Source organism: Rhinolophus sinicus, chromosome 4 (genome assembly GCF_057876585.1).
Source record: "Rhinolophus sinicus isolate RSI-liver-muscle chromosome 4, RSI-T2T, whole genome shotgun sequence".
In the NCBI taxonomy this organism is placed as follows: domain Eukaryota; kingdom Metazoa; phylum Chordata; class Mammalia; order Chiroptera; family Rhinolophidae; genus Rhinolophus; species Rhinolophus sinicus.
In genome coordinates, this window is record NC_142504.1 from 48,988,683 (window position 1) to 49,009,437 (window position 20,755).

Sequence of the window (20,755 nt, forward strand, 5' to 3'; positions counted from 1 at the left end):
TGGGTGGGAGAGGAAGGGAAAGTTCTGCTCGGGCTCAAGTTGAAGTTTCCGATGATGCCAGATTAGGAGCTGACATCCTGCACTGTCTGCTCTCATGACTGGAGCAAAAACGACGGTGCAGTAGCAGAACCAGAAGCTGGAGGAGTAACCCCAAGCTTGGAAGGATGTGTACATGTGGCAAACGAAAGACAATGGAAACAAAACACTGGTATTGTTTTCTGTAAATCTCAAATTCACGTTCTTTTGCCTTTTTCTTTTTCTCCAAAACTAAAAATTGGTCATTAAAAAAAGAAGAAGAAAGGCCAGGCCAGAGACACAGGCAGGGCCCAGGAAATGGACACCCCCACTGCCCACTCCCTTCCCTTCTCCCCGCCCAGCCCCCCAAAGCCTCCTAGGGTAGGAGTGGGTGGCCAGGCATTGGTTTGGAAGTGGCTTCATAGTCTTGTCATGGAAGAGTCCTTATCCTGCCCGTTCTGTTTGTGGTCTTCTAGGAAAGAAAAGAAAAGAAAAGCTTGTTTTAAAACCATACATTTGGGATTATCACGATGATTTGAAAATGGAGCCTCAGTTTCCTCATCTACAATGAAAAGGATACCATCCCACTCCCTGCATTTGGGAAAGGGCAGCTGTAATGAGCATATGAGAGGATGGCTGTAAAGGACTCCATACATGTAGGGGAGCCAAAAAGATCCTAGCTGTGGAGGGAAATGCTGGGATGAATCCTGGGGACACTCACGGGGTTCCTCCCCAGGAGAGAGGACTTGAATAAGTGATCTGTCTTCGTTTGTTGCTCTCTGTTAGTTCACCTTTTCCTACCTAACCTATACACAGCGTGGAGATTATCTAAGGAAGAGGCAGAGTGTTGGGGTTAGTACAGAGACTTGAGATAGAAGTTTTGGGTTCGTTACTTAGGCTCTTAGTCTAGGCATCTTCATCTATAATATGAGGATAATGATTCTGTCACAGTGTGTTAAAAGGTTTAAATGTATGTAAAGGGTTTAGCACAGCACCTTCAGAGAAAGGACTCAACAAATGATAGCCATTATAATAATAATAATAATTATTATTGTTGTTGTTATTACATTTGTTAAGGCTGATCACCAACATGCTGGGTTTCCACAGGCGTGCCTGGAGCTTCGGGCAAGGCACTCCGCGAGCCGTGCAGAGGCAGACTGCCTGAGCATAGACCAACCCCCCAGCACAGAGAATGGGCCCCAAAGGGCCATCGTGACTCAAAATGGTGGAGACACACTCCTTGATCTGGGGATACAAAGACTGTTTCCCTATAATCTTCACCCAAACTCTACCCAAGATTTGTGGGGAAACCCCAAAGGCCAAAATGCAGACAGACACATTGCAATTTGTTATCTGCAAAACCTACAGCACATCTAAGACAACACAACACAGCCAGATTTGTATTTTTTCCAATCGTGTATAACATGCACAATCCCTCTCTACCCACCTTGCCTCCCCCGGACGCTCACACACTCCACTGGAGGAAAACATTTATACACTGACTACTCTTATACCTCAAGTTTATAAAAACTCCTAAATCTACCCTGAATATTCCCACCATGAAATTACATCCTGAATAGTAGAGCTTCCCAGAGGCCTTGGGAAAGCACTGACCGGTATCTGCCGTGAGCAAGGCCTTCTGGTCAACGTCACCTTATTTAATTTTCACAATAACCTTAGGAGGTAGGTATTGATTTTGCCATTTAACAGATGAAAAAATTAGACTCAGAGAAGTAATCTGCCTAATATTACACAGCTGCTAATAATTAATAATAATAATAAAATAGCTAATACTTGTGTGTTGTGTGTCAGGCATTTTTCTGGAGGCTTTATGTGAATAAATTAATTTGATCTTCATAAAAGCCATATGAAGCACAGGCCATTATGATCCGCGTCTTATAGGTGAGGAAATTGAAGCACAGAGAAGTTGATAACTAGAAGGGCCCACAAGGGCACACAGCAGATAACTAGAAGGCCTCGCTGTGGAAGCCAGGCTGTCATGCTCTTAACTGGAGATGAGATTTGAACTGGGGTCTGACTCCAACGCCCACATTCTTTCCAGCCTGCTGAGACCCTACGTACTATTGCCCCCCAGTAACTTACCTGTCGGCTGTGTCCTGGGCTGGATAGGCTTGAAGGACTGGATTGTGACAAAGCTAGGCTGCTATTTTTCCCAACCTGAAAGACACCAGCGAAGCCTTACTCAGGTACATGAGCCAGCTTGGGAAAGATACCATGTGTTGCTAGGGGAAAGGACAGGGCTGCATAATAATGTCCTCATTCTCCTCACATAGATTTCGAACTCGTGTTTCCATTCTTAAATGGCAGAGAAAATGAAAACGTTTCAGGGGGTACCCTAATGCGCCTCTCATCCCAGAGGGAAAGCATAATGGAGAGGAACTCTTAATTCTGCTTCCCCGATGTAGACTGGGATTTTCATGGATGAGGACAGAGGCATCTGGCCAGAGGCCTGGCCCCTCCTGGGAGCATTTCACTCAGCAGACGGCCAGCTTTTCAACCTGTGGCCAGAGGGTTACACAAACTCATCCACCTCTGACCTCAGTGCCAGACCTGCCTTGTTTCCAGCCCTGACTCCCTTGGACCAGCTGGGGATAGAAGGCTGGGTCTTTTTCTGGGTCAGTTTTCCCAGCCAGGAGACACAGTGCACACCTTACTGTTCTTGAGAAAAAATAGCAAGATGGCACTGAGCTTCCCTTCAAGTGGGAGCCTGAGCTGGGTCCTAGGACAGCGCACTGGGCGTATGTGGGTGTGGCTGCCGGGCTCCTCCCCTTCCCGTGACTGCCCTTGGCTGGGTCCTCAGGTGAGTACCTTCTCATAGGCAGCTCCTGCCTCTGGCCTATGAAGAGCTGGTCTTCTACATTAACTGGACTTTGCATAAAAACATTTGCTTTACATTCAGTCTTCTTTTTGGTTCAATTGAATACCTCTGTGGCAAATTCTGGCTTTACACCTACCAGATCCAATTAATTGGTCCCCAAACATGTTTACCTTGAATTCCTCAACCTCACGCTATGCCCATCCCAGTCTCCTAAGAGAATCAACAGATTCCAAAGGCCTTTCCCCCAACACTTGGAAATCACTGGTGGTGACCCTGGCCTGGTGATAAGCACCCACCCTGCGTTAGAGAACCAACGCTGGCTAGACCCAAGGCAGCCATTAAATTCATCTTTTCTGGTTTCCCTCCTGATGAGCACTTGCTGGTGGAGGTTCGTCTGTTCCTTTCACCACTGGTGTCAACTGATCCCTAGTGTTTGCTAAACATTTCTTATGGTCCTGGAGACCAGAGTCAACAGAGCAACATTTACTCAATACAGAGGCATGAGGGTTAAGAGCCCAGACTCCAGAGCCAAATGGACTGGGCCTACATTCCAGCCCTATTTATTTGCTGTGTGACTTTGGGCATGTTGATTAATTTTGCTGTGCCCTGGCTCACTTCTCTATAAAATGGGGATAATAACAAGTAAAGATTAAATGAGGTAATACATCAGAAGTGCTTGGAACAGAGCCCATCCCCTAAGAAAGTGTTAGGTGCTAGAACTTACCGGAAACGGGTGACTAGCCTTGCTGCTCAGGGTGTGGCCTACAAACCAGTGCAGTGGCACTGCCTGGATGCCTGTTAGAAATGCAGCCGCTCAGGCCCCACCCCAGACCTGCTGACTCTGAATCTGCATTTTAACAAAGCCCCAGGGACTCATGTACACATTCAATTTTGGGAAATCCTGGCTGTGCCCTCCATCCTGACACTTGGAGGTGGCATCGACCAGCAGTTTAGCTTTGGAGTATGGCCTGAGGTTGCTGGTCCCCCTCCCCCTGCACCCCAGGAACTGGGGAGTCAGAATGGCAGCACATCTGCTGCAGCTGCAGACGTGTGCAAGTGCCCCGGGCTCTACTGAGAGGACCTATGTCTCCCCCTCTCTCACCTTGGCCTCAGTTGCAGCTTGTCTGGCCCTTGGGATCCAAACTTGCTGTTTTTCAAGTGTTTGTGATTTGTGAATCCCCCTCAAGATGTTCTCTTCGTGAGGTTTTAGAATTTCATATAAAGATGACACAAAACAATAAAACATCTTTTTAACAACTGCCTCTCATCTCTCCAAAGTCCTCATCTCCAGACGGGGCGGGGCTTAGGGTCCGGCCCATGTAATTCTGCGGCGGTAAACCTGGGGCTGCTGCTACGGTCTGTGCACGCTGCCCTGGCACTGTAAGGCACTGCGCAGGCCTGCAGACAAGGCCCTCCCGCCAGACTCCGCCCCTCCCGTTTCTGCTTGCTCCTCTGCGCTCAAAGGGCACCCGAGTCCAGTGAGGGTGGAGGTGGCTTTCCCAAGTAGCTTCCCCAGCCTGAGGAGAAGACTAGATTTGACGATGTGAACAGAGCTCAAGGGAAAGAAACACAGATTCTTCTTGGACCACACCACATTCCCCCAGCTTTCCTCACAATACACCCTCCTATTTATACAATGGCATGGAACACTTCTGTGCCAGTTGGTGTGAGTTACAATTTTACTTTAGGAGAAAAAGAGTTATATCAGGAGAAGGTGGGGGTCAAGGCAGCCAGGTAAAGTGAGAACAGTTACCTGGGAGCTGCAAGCACAAGCTACCACCCCCACGTGGGACCCCAGGTCATCCTGTAACCTGCCTGGGCCTTGGCTCTTCCTAAGGGGACTCCAATAGATCAGATAAAACTTCTTGGCATCAGAATTCTTTAATAAAACTGTCCTCAGAACCTCAAGATATAAAAGAGACAGAAGTGGAGTGGGGAACTCAGAATCTCTCTGTGCCTCAGTTTCCTCATCTGTAAAGTGATGACAATTGCACCAACTGCACTGGGTTGTTATGGGATTAAATGAATACTTGTGTAGCGCTTCGAATAGCACTTAGCGAGGGCTGTAGAAAGTATTTGTTAAATAAACTGCTCTCAGAGCAGAAGGGGACAATCGCCTATGGGGAAAACGAGACGAGAAGTCACGCTTGCATTACCTGTCTGACCCACCTGGCTAAGGGGCACTGCCCAGCTTCCCCTGCTCCCTGGGCTGAGAAGGTCTTGCCAGGAGGCCCCTGGAAGGATGGGTCCCTTACCTGCCGAGAGGAGGTGCTGTTAACGGGATCGGGCACCGGTGCGAGAAGGCTGGGTGGGTTCTTTTTGTGAACGCTATTCATACCAGGCATTTTAGTGATTTTACAGGCTTTGCTACTAGAACTCGAGTTCTTACGCTTTTTTCCTTCTGATTTGTCAAAAGAGAGGGTCAGAGAAGACACGGCATTGTGTGAGGCCAGAGAGAGGTCCCCTGCAAGGGAGGGCACCGAGAGGGCACAGGACTCACTGCTGCCGCCCACCATGCCCACGTGTCTCCCTATGTCCGCGGGGCCGCCGGGCAGTGAGGTCCGTCCTGAGGGCTCCAGTTTGGCACTGAGTGGGCTCACCCCATTGTTTGAGTTGTGCACAGACAGACTGTTATAGGGAGGGCCCGCCTGATAGGAGTTCAAAGCTGAACTGGCATTCAAAACACAGTTCTTTTTGTGGGGGCCTGACAACGGAGACGAGAGGGATGTCTGCAAGGAGAATGAGGAGGAGGAGGAGGAAGTCGAGGACTGAGGCTTCCTCTTTTTGTTACTTGGAGACTCGTCGCTACGGGCTGACAGGTCTTTGACTTTTGAGGATTTGCTGGTTTTGGTTTTGGATGGCTTGTGGGATGGGGAAGGGATGACGGCTGGTATCGGGGACACGGCAGATGGGGCCTTGAAGGTTGAGTCCATGATGCTGAGGGTTGCAGCCACATGAGGGAAAGCTGTGGTGTGTGACATGAGGGCGCTCGGGTCCGGCGATGTCACAAAAGCTGCGTTTGAGAGCATGGCTGATGTCATTATGTAAGAAGAGGTGAGTCTCGAGCTGATGGGAGCTGAAGGAAGATACACAGCACTGGGGTTGCTGAAAGGCTGTAAAACGGATGCTGGAACAGGGGTGGTGATGTGGGCTGCTGGCGAGGGCATGGGGCTATCTGCCGCAGGAGGGATCTTCCTAAACATGAGAGAAGAGTGAAAGAGAAACAGTAAGAAACAGGCTTGGCATTGCTCCAGAGGCTCGACTAAATGTGAGCATCAGGGCCACAGAGAAAACCCCAGTAGAACCAGACTATGGAAAATGAAGCCTTGAAGGATGGTAAAATCTGAATTATGGCCCTTCCCTATGGCTCCCCGCATTGCAATAGTCAGCAACCTATTTTTAAGCACTTTCTGGTTTTCAAATCCTTTTCTCCATGCTTGACCATTGGATAATGGCTGATCTGAATTCATGAATAAAAGGCGAATGTTATTTAGAATATAAATTTCCCCAACAGTATTCCACTCCTACTTTTTTTTTGGAGTGATGAAGGTGGTTTTTAATGAGAAGTGGTCATTTCACACTTAGGTCCTGGCTTGATGAGGACAGGGCTTTGCCTCTTGCACACATGGGCCAGAGCGCCCCCCTGTGCCCCTGCAGCCTCTGTCCACTTCCTGTCAGAGCTTCCCAGCCTCCTCCTGTCCCTGCCTCTCAACCCAGCTCTTCGCTTGAGGCAGAATGAGAAACACCCCTCTCCTTACAGGCCAGCCACCTCCTGCATTTCCTGTCTGCAGCCTCTGGTTTACTCTGGAGAAAGGTATTTCCATGTTAGCTTGTGGCTGTTAGCTCCTATTGGCCGGGCTACGGAGGCCACAGGGCAGTGGAGGGTTGGGGCTTGGGAAATGATGGGAAATGATGGGAGTTGTCAACTTGCCCAGACTCAGGACTGATTTTTTTCCTGTGCACTGCACCCTTCACTCAGTGGAGCTATAATTGGGGTGTGCTGCCCTTCGACAGGTCTTCTTGTCCATGTGTTAGGAATTGGTAAGTATAGACACCCTCGTTTAATCCAAAGAGAGGGGTCAGGAATTTCTAGTTTGTTCTGAAGATCAATGCAGGGTATGGGCACAGGAGACCATACGGATGGGGAAGGTCTTCCTGGAGGTTGGGGGTGCCTGGGAGCAAACCCCATGCTTCTTACACTCCGTGGAGCCAAGGCCAGCACCAGGCAGTGGGCCACTTCTGGGGCCTCCCTGCAAACTCCATCTTTTCACTTGTGCTGGAAACAGCTCCTCCTTCCAAACCACGGCCTGGATTGATGCTGATGTTACTTTGGGGAGGAGCACAGAGGCCTTGGAATCACCACTTGTTCCTGATTTTGCAGGAAAAGATGCTGAGCTCAGAAGCCAGGTAAATATTAAGCCGGCTCTTTCCTGTCTCTCACCTTGCCCCCCCACCCCCAACTCATGTCCCCTGAAAGTATTTCCAGCATAGCTGGGGCTCCCCAGCAGTTAGGAATTTGCTCTTCTTCTTCTTGGAAAGCAGCACTTGGAAGTGGGCAGGCCGGGGACCTGCACCCTGGGAGCTTGCAGCAAGGTGTGAGGTGGGGCTGCTCCAGTCCCTGCTTTCCTGGGAGGCTACCTTCCCAGCTGTGGTATCAGGGAACTCTGGAAAGAGGCCCTGCCGAGAAGGAAATGCCTCTCTTAGTTCTGCTCTCTTGGAGGAATCAGAGGAATCTGAATATAGAAGCACAGAGTCCTTGAAAAATATCAAAGCGAGGAGATCAAAGAGAAGAGAAAAATGTTGCCCAACCCAGTGTGGCCATGATGGTGTTTGAAAATCTACTTTCTCTTAAGCCTAAAGAATGTTGAAGATCCCGTCAGCACTACTTAAGTGCTCTATTGGTACTTACTGCAATGAATGAATGAGTGAACAAATGAATGGATGATGGGTGAGTGGATGGGTGAGCAGGTGAATTCTCAGCAGCAACATAACTATGCATGCCGGGCAAGGACTCCCATAATCAGACCGGGAAGGTTAAGCACACCCTTAGAACTGCCTGGTACTGCACACCCCTTCCCAACAGCACCGCGGGACATCTGTCAGAGTACACCGTGTCAGCACACCTGCCCTGCTGTCTGCGGCCTGGCTGTGGCACTGCAGGCCTCCCGCTCAGTCTGTCCTCGGCTCAAGTTTCTTACCAGAGCTACAGTCTGGGTAGAAATATATGTGGGCAGAGGCCTGGCAGTTACTTGCAATACAAAGTTATTTACAAATACCAAATGGCTCATGTAGAGAGGACCCCATTCAATGACCTTAACTGGAATCTACTCCGAATGGCCCAATTTGTAAATTTCCCATTTAATAGTATAAATATATGCTTCAGCTTGTGCTGACAAGCCGAGCTGAAGTCCTCAGTCTTACCCGGCTGACACTCAGGATTAGGACGGGGCCTATTTTTCAGCACACTTTCTCTCCCTTTCCTTCCTCTTGCATTGATCATAAGTGGATAGCAGAGGCAGGAGGGGAGAAAGGGCAGGGAGAAGCAGGGCAAGGGCCGCATGGCCGCTCACTGTCCCCGGGAGCCCCTTCCCCTCACCCCCATGTTAAGCAGTTTATGTGTTTTCCTTGGGGCTGAACGGCAGTGGATTTCAGCTTTGCAGGCTGTGCCCGGATTAAGCTTTGCTCACTGGCATAGGGACGTCCCATAAAAAGCCCACAGATGCGAATAAATTACTGACAGTGCCCATCCTCCCCTGCCAGCTGGCATGGAGCTCCAGATGCTGACCTGGCTGAAAGAGAATACTGTGTTGGCGTCTCCTGATGCAGAGTTAAATGCTTGTTAAAGAAAAAAGAGTCTTGGCCGTTCCTTTTCTTCCTAATGTCTTCCACGCCCCCATCGGCTGCCATCCCTCCAGGTTCGGGCCCGTCGGGGCCTGGGGTTTGGGCAGCGAGGTTGAGAGGGCAGCGGGGTGCTACGCTCTCCAGAGTTGACACCCAGGCAGCCCCAATGTTGCTCAGTGACAGCAGATTGGTTAGGCAAGTCCTGAAAAGGGGGGAGGGACCTGATGCCCTGTGGCTCGGGTTTCTGTGCCTGAGGAGGAAAGGAATATGGAGCTTGAGCTGACAGGACACCAGGTAGCGAAATACAGATCAACACATTCCTGCCATGTGTCCAGGATTTACACTTCCACAACACAGGAGAGCAAAGAGCTGTGAGAATCACCAGGGCTGGCTGCCATCTCAGGGGAACCATCTCAGAAGCATACATCACCGAATAACCGCAAACAAGGTAAACCCGCATACAGCGCCCATTTGTAGCTGTTTAGAATGGACACAGGTAGGTATCAGGGTGCCTTTTAGACATAGCGGGCAGTCACTTAAATGGGAAGAAACGGTAAGCTTCTCTTGTGGCCCTTTCCTACTTTACAGGAAGTGTTAATATTTAGTCCTAAATCCACTATGAGAGTTTACTGCAGACACAATGGGGCTTCCTCCTCCTAGAGTTCAGGCCTGGAAGCTCTTTGGGCATCATGGTGAAAAGGGGCTGAGATGCCACAGCTGCCTGGGAGAGAGGAGGAAACCTGAGAGAAGGGTAAGTTTTGAGTTCTGTTCTCATCCCCACTGTCAGTCTCCCATTTCTCAGGAATCCCTTTCTCGCCTTTCCCGGGCTTTGCTGGGCAGGGAGAGGGGTTCAGAGTTGCCTTTCCTGAATCATCTGGGCCTAGACCTGAGAGATCCATGATTCTAACAGGTTATGATATCTTAAGAGGAGTGGGGGTGGGGGTAGCCAGCAGGCTGGCCTTGCTTTATCGAGGGGCCAGAACAGCAGTGCCTCATGTGCTGGGCTTCGAGAGGGCCTAGCCTGACATGCCTTCACAATAGCATTTTCCTAAGTCAGGAAGGTTTCCTCCCCTTTTTATAAATCTCCTATGAAAATGTAAATACATTGAAGGTGTTAGAGAATAAAGGGGCATTAGAGAAATGGAATGTAAGCTTGGGTTTAGGTTAGAGAGAAGTGTAAGCGAGGTGAGGAGAGAGTTCTAGGGAGGTGGGAAGGGCCCGAGACAAGCTTAACCAACTTCACAACATCACTCAGGATCGGCCCTGTTGGCCGCTAAACATATTGTTTTCACAGGACATTAAACAATTAGAAATTGGTCCGTGACCACTATGAAATTTTGAGTATTGACTTCATAGCTTTAACATTACAAACAGAGCATATTCTTTATATCCTTAGCTGTCTTTAGTCATAGCAAAAAGGCTCTTTCACACTGTTAAGTAAATAAGATCTCATCTAATACCTTTTTCATTTAGAAGGTTACCAACACAAAAATGATCTCCAGAGAAGACAAGGCATAGAATACATCGTATGTGTCTCTGACAAACTGTAGGCAAGCCATTAAGAAGAGCTGACATTAAAGAATTAATCATGAATCCTGCTTCAGAGTCATTTTGTTCTATGAAAAGCCAATTACTGATATTCATTTAGAAAGCTGAGGTTCAGATATTTGTGGGGCAGCTCTGATCTTATATTGCACAAAAATGGCTCACTTACTTCCACATCTGTGAATTCAAGTGTTTTTCTACCATGGAGTTTAGTGCGAATCGAAAACGATCCCATCTTCTGTCAAACACATAGTACCCTCGTCCCATGAGGCGACTCCCGAATGAGCAAAACTGTGAGAAAACAAATTTTAATTTTGATTACAGGTTAATAAGCGAATATAAACCATACAGAGAAAAATAACATTTGCATAAAAACACACAGGGGTATAATTTGACTCAAAATAAAGAAGCAAATAGTACTGAGGCCAAAAATACTTCTGTGGTGCATCAGTTTGAGCTCTAGATTTTCTGCAGAACCTCACGTTATGACTCAACAATAGTGCTGTTCAAATTTATGTGGCACCGAGGGCTACCTTCTCTGCATGCGGGATTAAGCCAGCATTTTAGGTTAAAAAAACCCCCAAACCACACAAGGAGCAGTTAGGGTGATTTTTCAGCACCACCTGCGTATCAAATCATCCATCTTCTGAAGGAACTTGGTGGTTCCTTGCTTCTCATCATAGTAATGGAAACACCTCGTTCTAATGTCTTGCCGACTGGCCACACCTTTCCTATCCGTTGTCAGCAGAGCCACTTCACTTCTAAGCAGGCTAAACTCCTCCTTTCATCATCCTGACCTCTCCTCCCCTCCTATCAGTACCTGCAGGCTGCCCTGGGACACATCCCTGCCTCGAAGCTTCCATGTATGCTGTTCCCTCCACCTGCCATGTTCTTCCCTCTTCTCTGTAAATCCCAACTCTTCCCACTCTCAGTGCCCTAATCAAGACTCTCATTTCCAATGGCCTTTATCTGACTGACCTTGCCACTTGAACCCCACAGCACACCTACTGCAAACTTCATTATACCATGTTTCCCTGAAAATAAGACCTAACTGGAAAATAAGCCCTAGCATGATTTTTCAGGATGACATCCCCCGAACATAAGCTCTAATGTGTTTTTTGGAGCAAAAATTAACATAAGACCCAGTCTTATTTTCGGGGAAACACGGTAGTATTTCACCTTGGAGCACTACCTGGGTTTTTTATGTTGTATAATGCCTACGTGCCTGTCTTGATTATAAGTGTATAAAGGCCAGGGACCTCAGGCTCTTCTTCATTATGAGGAGGTAGGGATTTGGGCTAAATGATGGATTGGTGAGCTAAGGTTCCACAAAATGTTTAAATCAAACCATCACATTTAAAACATATGGCTGAAATATGGGAAGTCAGATGTTTAATAAACATCATTTTATTACGATGTTAGGACAACCAGAAATGCAAGAAACAGCCTCTGAGAAGGTGACATTTGGCTGGTCTAGAGCTCAGACGAGTCTGCAAATGACTCTATAACTCAAATGCCGCTTCTCCCCCCACCCCCAGGCCTCCAGCAGCTCCTGGCCTCCCTCCCAGACACAGTGCTGGATTGGCACTCGTTCCACAAACCCTTCCTGGAACCAGCCTTTAGAACAGTTCTCAGGAGCAAATGCAACACCTTCCCTTTGTTTCATTTCTGCTTATGTTTTGGGGGTTTTGCATTAAAATCTTGCCACCCATCAAATCTGGTACTCCTGATAAAAAACTTTTTTCTGTACTTTCATGTTAAGTGCTTGCTGACTAAGCAAGAAGCATACAAAGGGAACTCTCCAGTGTGGAAGCTGGTCCCCAGCATCATGTGGGAGCCATTCCAGGTCTAGACATGTTTCTTCCTTCATCCCAGATGCTAAAGACACACTTAACGAGTTTTCATTACAAAAATGACTGAACATATCAATTGACCATGAGAGACAGGACAAAGCAAAGAAATAAATCCATGACCTTCCCATTTAAATCAGCAAAACATTATGGGCACACATATCCGCCATGCCCAGAGTTGAGTGAATCCTCTGTAGCCTGGCAGCTTGTCATTTGGACAAACATTTGATGTGCTCCAGAGTCTGGCCTGCTCGTAGAACCCGGTCTCTCTTTCAGACTTGGAAGCTGGAGGCACCTTTTTGTCTGTTATCTGTGTCTCTGTTTTCACAGAGATGCAAGGCCAGATGCCCTGAGAGGGTCTTGTTCCTGATCGCATATTATGCCCTCAGCAGAGCTGTGATCTTCAGTGTGTTGGCCACTGGGGCAGACCCCACAGGTCTCCAGTCTCATCAACTACCACCCCTCCCTCCTCTCCCTGCCTTTTCATTGCTAACAGAACCACACTTTTGTTCTGATATTTGACATGGAGCAACGAGCAGGGAAGGTGGGTCTCTTCCTGGAACCTTGGGAGGTATTGTGGCTGGCTCCATCTTGGGACAATGCAATCCCATCCTTCTATGCCATTGAGTGGTATAGGGGTGGGTACGTGACTCACTTCTGGCAGATGTAAGGGCAAGTCTGCTAGAAGTTCACAGGAAGATTTTCTTCCCTATGAAATGATGTAAGATGGCACCTTAGGACTCCCCTTCTGTTTGTGTCTCTCCATCTCGTGTAGAATGCTGCTGGGTGAAGATGGGATATTGGAGCCGTGGCAGACACAATGAGATCATGTGTGAAAGGTAAAGAGGGTTGCAGAGATTCTCCCCCAGTTTGGAACCACCTACCTCTAGACTTCTTGTTACATGAGAGAATTAAGTAACTGCAGTGCATGCGCTGTATGAGTTGGGTTTTCTATTACTGGCAGTCAAAGGCATTTCTAATTATCCGTCACTATTTCGGAATTAGCCAAGAGCCAAAGTCTCAGGCTATGGGTGAACCACAGGTCACCATCATTCCTAGCAACAGGAAGTGAAGTTGGCCTTCATTCATCTCATAAACAGAAAGGAGGAGGAACTCACTCTATCTTGATGCAGGATTGATTTCACCTGCATAGTCGTGAGCTCTAAGAAGAGTCTGGGCTATTCCTGTAGGGCTCAAGGTGGCAGCAGAGCAAACCAGCCGTGGGGTCCAACATGCCAGGCCCCCAGCATTCAGCCCTGTGATGGTAGCACCAGCATTCCCTTCTCAAGTGCTCATCCAGCAAACATAAACAAGCCTCCAGCTCATGCCTCCTTATGCTTCCCACCCTGATTTCAACGACCTGAATTGTTAAAGTGGACTCTTTAACAAGAGAAAGGATTGGGAAGAAATTGACCTTTCTGTTCATCAGCAGTCATGCTGACATGAAATGCCTTCTCATTTCCTCATCTCTCTCTCTCTCTCTCTCTCTCTCTCTCTCTCTCTCTCTCTCTCTCTCTCTCTCAGTACCGGTGCCATATGGTCACACTGACTAATAACAATAAAACTCCGAACCAACAGGGGAGGGAACCAGCCAGGGCTGGCACCTGGCACACTGCTAAGACAGACGGTTCTCAACGCAGGTGAGCTAGACTAGTGACTGTTGAAATCAGAGGCTCTGTTTTCAGATGGGCAAAGCCGGAAGGTCAGCTCCCCAGTGCACTTATATAAACACCATTTCTCAAGCATTATTGCTTCAAGGTGGACCACATACTCAGGTGTTTAAAGGATTGTAATCAGCTGGGTGACCTTTCCTTTCCTTCTGTGACCCTCAAGGGTATTCCTGAGGCAATCATTCAACCTCAGGGTAAGCCTTTCCGTAAAACACTCTCCTGACGATCTCTCCTTAGAAAAGTGTGCCCCGCTGACACAGTCGCTTAAATGCCCACAAAGCACAGGGGAAAAATGTACACAGGGAAACAGCAGGTGGCCTACCGCAAGAGGTCTGGGGTGGTGGGTGGAGAACTGACAGTCTAACTTCTCGGATTCGTCGGCTCCGTCCATCTCCCCTTCATCACTCGACAGTCGGCTGGCGAGGTCACCTCCAACTGGGGGCAGAGGGAGTTCCGGAGTGTAGCCACTATGATTTGAAGATGTGCTGCTGCTTATGCTGTTTGCAGATGATGGTCTAAGGGCAAGAGAGGACAAATAGAATAAGCTTTTCTGGGGAGACAAGGCTCCCCCAGTTTAACGGAGCTCAGAACGCAGCCCAATTATTCTTCCCAGGTCCATGCCACTCTGCATCAGGAAAACATTCAGGTTGAGAAGGTTAGCAGTGGCCAGCTCTCTATAGATCCGCTGGGCCTGACGTTCTGCACTGCTTGAATTCAGGCACGAGGGAAAATGCCAGCAGTGTAAGCGGAATGTAAAATACAGTAATGTGATAGAGAGTTAATTTAACTTAAAATGAGTCTTCCATGAGATCAGTTATAACTATTCAACCATTTGCATATAATTTGTATTACCATATATAGTTCCTTCTCTTCGAAAGCGGAACTTGACAGGTAGATCAACTAGGTAAACAAGTTCAAAACAGTTGACAAAATATCGGTGATGATGAAAGACAGTCCTAGAAACACTTTTTTTTGCTATTAAACTACGGCTTTATGAAATTGTTATCATACTGATGACATGGAAGCATGAGAAAAGCTTTTGTCCCAGTGATGGAGCCACAAGTCCCTTACCCCACAACCAGGCCAGTTTCTTACTATCAAGCCACATGTAGTCATGTAGTCTAATTGTGTCTTCTGAGGATGAATGTTTCCATTTAATTTTTGACAAGCCACTGGCAAGGTTGGCTCATAGTAGGTGGTAAAGAAATGTGTTTCTCAATGAAGGAATAAATGAATTTCATGTGTATAAATTATCCAACAGATCTCATCTCAATTATGGCTCAGCTTGTAGAAAAGCAATGTCACAGTAAGAAGTAGTACTACATACTTCCCAAGCAATAAAAAACAAAACAAGGCAAAAACAAAAAACAAACAAACACATCCACATCAGTAGAAGAGAAACAGTCAAAGTTAGTTATCAGTTGTTTTTACTGCTTCTCTATTTTCATCAGGGGATTAGCCAGGGAGAAAGGGAGAAAAAGAAGTTTTGGGGGAAAAAAAAATCAAAATCCTTAAAAAAATTAGTTTTCTGCATACTTCCTTGAAAGCTGCCCCTGCAAGTCACATGAAGCAGCACTGTTGATTTGCCTCCCTTCTCCCTCATTTTCACTCTGGATTCTTTGTTACTTTGAAATCTTTCTAGGTGTCAAATACCTGAGTTCAAACTGGATCCCCAAAGCACAGTTATTTAAAAATAAAGCCATAAAGGCAGAAACAACCCAAATGGCCACCAGTAGAAGAACGGATACACAAAATATGGCATATCCAAACAATGGAATATTAAGTCTTAAAATGGAATGATTTTTTTTGTAAGGAATGAAGTATTGATACAAGCTACAAAATGGAAGAATCTTGAAGACATTATGTTAAGTGAAATAAGCTGATCACAAAGGACAAATGTTATATGATTCCAATTATATGAGGCACCTAGAATAGTCAAATCCATCCAGACAGAAAGTAGAACAGTGGTTACCGGGTGCTGGGAAGGGGGAATGGGGAGTTGGTGTTTAATGAGTACAGAGACTCGGTATGGGATGATGAAAAAGTTCTGGAGACGGACAGTGGTGATGATTGTACCTCAGTGTCAATGTACTTACTGTCACTAAACTGGACATTTAGAAATGGTAAATTGTATTATGCATATTTTACCACAATAAAAAAAAAAACACACACGAAAATACCCCAAACAAAGCCACAGGTAATGTTTCAGTGTTATTGCAAGAACTCTGTTAGTATGACAGTTTATTATTGACTGTCACCTTGCCATACATATAAAACACAAAGATGTCATTGCTGCTGCATGTCAAAAGTCACCAGTCCAAAGACACATCTCCCCGGCTGCATTCCCGGAGACTGACTCTCCTGTACCAGAAGGGGCAACCACACTCTTGCCTCTTTAGAGCCCAAATAGTAAAACAGTTTTGATAATGCTGAAACATATTCAGAAAGAAAACAGCATATATAATCCTGCCACTCAAGATCAAATGCTATCAGATTTTGATTTAAATCCTTCCAGACTGTACTGTGCATACATAGGCACCTGCATTTTTAAGCAAGAACTGGATCAGACTGTGCATACTACTTTGCGACATGCTTTTTTATTAAACCTAATGAAGTAGAAATCTTTCCATGTATAGAACTATATAATCATTTGTAATATTCCCCAGTATTCCATAATATGGATATTTCCCACTTTACTTAACTAGTCTATTGATGGACATTTAAGTTGTTTCCAAACTTTCTAGTAGGCTCTTTTTGAAGCCTTCCTCACTATGACAGGACCTCCCTGTCCTGCAGGAGATAGAAGTGAGCTGGATTTTGTTAAGTGTGGTCATAGTGTCATGGTTATATAGGAAAATATCTTTATTTTTTAAGGATCCATTTGGAAATCTTTAAAGAGCCATGATACCTGCAATGTATTTCAAAATATATCATTAAAAAATATAGATGAAGTAAATATAATTGTAAAACCTTAATATGACAATTCTTAAAACTAGGTATAAGGGTGTTCATTATATTTTTCTCTTTTCTGTACATGGGAAAATTTTAATAACAAGAATTAAAAAGAACCAAAAGAAAAAAGAAAAGAAAGTGAGCTAGTTGTACAGGTATGTGTCAAAAAGTGGCTGAAGAACTTCCTGTTAAATGGGGCAGGTGGATCAAACACACTTATCTCCTCTCCCTCCCAAAAGCCTACTAAAATCACAGTAAAGGAATAAAAAAGGCATTAGCCTCAAAGAACAAAAAGATCAGCAGAAATATGGTGATAGCTAATGGTGATGACTTCCTAACCTCCATTTAACCCCCAAACCAATAACAGAATCTTATTCATTTTACTAATAATTGGCTTGGAAAAAGGCATGAGAAAAAAAAAAAAAAGTGTTTTTTTGGGGTGGGGGAGGGCAATGCTTTTGCAAAGATTATTTTCACCTTTAAAAGAGATTCAAGGAAAAGATGGTCTCCACCTTCACTGGACCTTGTTTTATCTGGATGTGCCCGAAAGTGCTAAAAGACTGAAGACTGTGGAATGAAAGGGGCAGAGAAGAAGAGCCAACTTCTGATCTCTGGGGGCTGGTGCCCTTTTACCTCTGGACTTCTTGTTACATATGATAAGAAGTTTCCTAATTATTTAAGTGTTTAGTAAGACTACGTTTGCTGCTGCTTGTACCTGAAGAATCCCAACGGATGTAAGTGTGAACAAGAGATTTTAACATATTTTTAGAAGACAGAATGTGGCTGGAGAAGTGTTAACTGATGGCAAAGGAGCTGACCTACAATAGAACCTCTGAGAAACAGGGCACCGGGAGCTACCTACAGCTGTAAAAGTCATGGGTGAGGTGAGGACTAAACATGGCTGGAGAGTTGAAAGTCTTAATATGTGGTAGTTGGACCTACAGGTCATCACTACTACCTCACACAGCCAGGTTACTCACCATCTGTCAGGAACCCTTCCCCCAACCCCCATCAGCTCTCCAAGAGAACAAAGGCTTACTTTCCAGAGTAATTGAACTGGAAAGACTCTAGACATGGGGCCAACAGGCTCAGCAGAGATCAGGAGTAAGGCACAGGGCTGGAAACAGGGTGAATGTGGGCTATCCCTAGTCAGACCCTTAGTCAGTGCTCCCAGAATGCCTATTTCCAGGCACACCACCAGGCAGGGTTCTTCCCTTGAGAAACTGAATGACACCAGAGAAAGGGCTTCCAGATCTTGCCTCTGGGAATCCTCCAGCAAAAGGATGATGGGTGACATGATGACCTTTTGGTTGATAGTTCCACACGTAGACTTCTCATCAGCCTGTTGGAGCCTCTCTTCTACATATGAGTGGATAGGGATCATTAAATATTCCTGGAACATTTCCAACACGAGACTGACCAACCAAATACCAACTGCATACACCAAAAAAACAAACAAACAAACAAACAAAAACCTGGAGGAAATGAAGATAATGAAGAAAAGAGAAAAGCTAAAAAAACCTATCTTCACAGATGTTAGAATGGTATTATCTTTGCAAAATGATAGTATCTCATAGGATACTATAAGAAGCAATTGGATAAAAAGACCCAGACTCTAAAAACTAAAAAAGTGAGTCATAAATTGATTAATATACAGTTTTGAAGGTTAAAAAAAATCTTTTAGAAAATAAAATCTTTCAGAAAGTGGAATAAGAGATTAAGAGAAACAACAGGAGAAAAAAGGTAAGAGAATGAAAAGATCATAGAAAAAGGTCCAACATCCAACTAATAGGAAGTTAAGAACAAGAATAAAGACAATAATAGTAGGGAGAAAATTATCCAAAATGTAACATAGGAAAATATCCCAGAAACAGGTGTTTCCAGATTCAAAGGATTTACTGCATGTCTTAGTACCACAAGTGAAAAAAGACCTACAGAAAGAGCAAGCCCTGCGAAATTTCAGAGCCCCAGGCTTCAGAGATAAAAACTGGGCATTGCAAAGAAATAGGAATCAGAATGATATTAAACTTATCAAATAAAAACCTTTGAAACTAGAAGCCAATGGAGAAATGTCTCCAAATTCTGCGGGGAAATAATTTTCAATTTAGTTACATACTCAGAGAAATTATCAATTAAGTGTGAGAGTAGAATAAAAACATTTTCAAGTATGTAAGGATTCTAAAAATTGACCTCCCTTGCACTTTTCACAGGAAGCTAGTGGAGGAGACATTCCATCCAAATCAAGGAGCAAACCAAAAGAAAGGGAGGCAATGGGACCCAGGAAACAGGTGCTCTAGGACAGAAAAGGTAAAGAGTTCCAAGGAGAGCAGGAAATACTGGTTTTCATTCTAAGTGTTCGGTACTGTTTGATTTTTAAACTATGTGCCTGTAGTACTTTGGTTAGAAAATGAAGTTTAATTAAAATAAAATGGTTGAAACACTCAATAGTAAGCTCCAGTTGCCAGATAAAAAAGAGGAGACGAGGGGAGGAGAATCCTGGAGAATGAAGATGAGCATGGAGACTGTCTGCTCTGGAGTAGAACTGGATCTGAGAGCAAAGGCAGAAACATGAATGAATGATGGTGTGCAGATGTGTACACAGGCACACTGAGAAAGAGCTCTGAACCTTTTCCTTTTTAGGCTTGTTTCATTCAGGATATAGGCATCCTCCTGCTGCTGATGGTTTCAAGACCTCCAAGTTTTGATCGCTGAACTCTAGGGTGGGACTTGGAGGGAAGGAGTTTGCTGGAACCAGCCTATATCTCAGAAAAAAACAAGGCTTGGTAAGGAGTGATGGAGAATGGGACAACCAGTCATGAGAAAATGTTGAAAAAGTCATTCAACTTAAAGCTGCCATCCGCCCTTTCTCCCGCATCACTACATCATCCATCCCCTCTCCACGTACCAGTTTGATCTAAAGACTATGTATGTGATGATGGTTCCTTTCAGTTCCACTCAGGGAAGCTTAGAGAAAATCCCCACCCCTACCGCTTCAAGGAGGCGTGAGCATCAGTCTGTCTGAGTGCTTTGGGGAAGAGAACGCAAGGCAACTGACCTTCACTGAGTCCCTACTATGTGCTAGGCGTGTCGTACATTTTCTCGTCCAAGTTACCCACTGCCTTATGTGCATTTAACTATTATCTACATTTCGCAGATGAGGAAACTGGTTGCAAAGCTAAAGGTGGAAATGAGACTTGACTCTGTGTGACTTCAAAGCCCCCCATATTGAGACATGAATGTAGAAAAAGCACAGAGACAAACATACGTCAATGAAAGAAAAGGCTTACAGTTTGGCAACAACACTATCTTAATTAGTCATAAGTGAAGTTGCTTTCACTCCAAATTCATCTCTGCCCCCTTTTCAGGTACTAGGACTTTCTGCCTCTCTCCCTGCTGCCCTTGTCAGTCTAAGATTCAATGGATTTTGCCATTTTACACTTTAAGACTAGATGTGTGAGCATCCTCAAGACAGATGGGAATGTGCCCCGATTTTGTCAGCATTGGCTTCCACAGCTGACCTTCTCCCCTCCCTCCCAGGGGCCAGAGCCTGGCTTGTCAGCCCAGCTCAATCTTCTGTTCTCCTTTCCTTTTCCAACAGAGACCTGATGGGTATAGCTGCACTGGTCATCCATAGCCCTTGGGCTCTTTGGGACAAGTCATGTGTCGCCTTAGAGTTGGGGGCAAAAAAAACAGAGCATATAGGTATGTTATTTAAGGGCCCCCAGGTTGGGGGACAGAAGCCAAGAGGATGGGCAAATGAAAACCAGGTACCACCAAGGACTGCATTTACTCACATTGCTTTCCCATCGAATACCACTACCACTTACTAACTGCTACCATTCATTCAGTGCTTAGTGTGAGTTTGGTACTTTATCTCACTTAATTCTTCTTATCTCCATTTTACAGAAGAGCAAATTGAGGCTAGAGAGACTCACCAACATGACAATGTTCATCTAGGTAGTAAGCATGGAGTTGAGATATGCACTTCCAATCCTGTTTCAACCCATGTTAGCTAACTTTAACTTTTCCAATTCTTGACCCAA

At 45.6% G+C, this 20,755-nt stretch overlaps 1 protein-coding gene across 16 annotated transcripts in view; it reads right to left on the reverse strand.

Annotated features, from left to right (window-relative positions):
• Window positions 1–211: 211 nt before the first annotated feature.
• The window catches only part of ATXN7L1 (ataxin 7 like 1), a 216,685-nt gene continuing 196,141 nt past the window's right edge, over window positions 212–20,755 (reverse strand). For 11 of the 16 annotated variants that reach the window (XM_074340583.2, XM_074340584.2, XM_019745368.3 and 8 more), the window contains 6 exons: window positions 14,083–14,275; window positions 10,410–10,531; window positions 8,640–8,945; window positions 5,110–6,049; window positions 2,119–2,193; window positions 212–487 (listed from right to left, as the gene is read on the reverse strand). In XM_074340583.2, the coding sequence (XP_074196684.2) occupies window positions 446–487; window positions 2,119–2,193; window positions 5,110–6,049; window positions 8,640–8,945; window positions 10,410–10,531; window positions 14,083–14,275 (1,678 nt within the window). In that variant the 3' untranslated portion in view covers window positions 212–445. The other 5 variants (XR_002138484.3, XM_019745369.3, XM_019745371.3 and 2 more) reach the window with 5 other exon arrangements.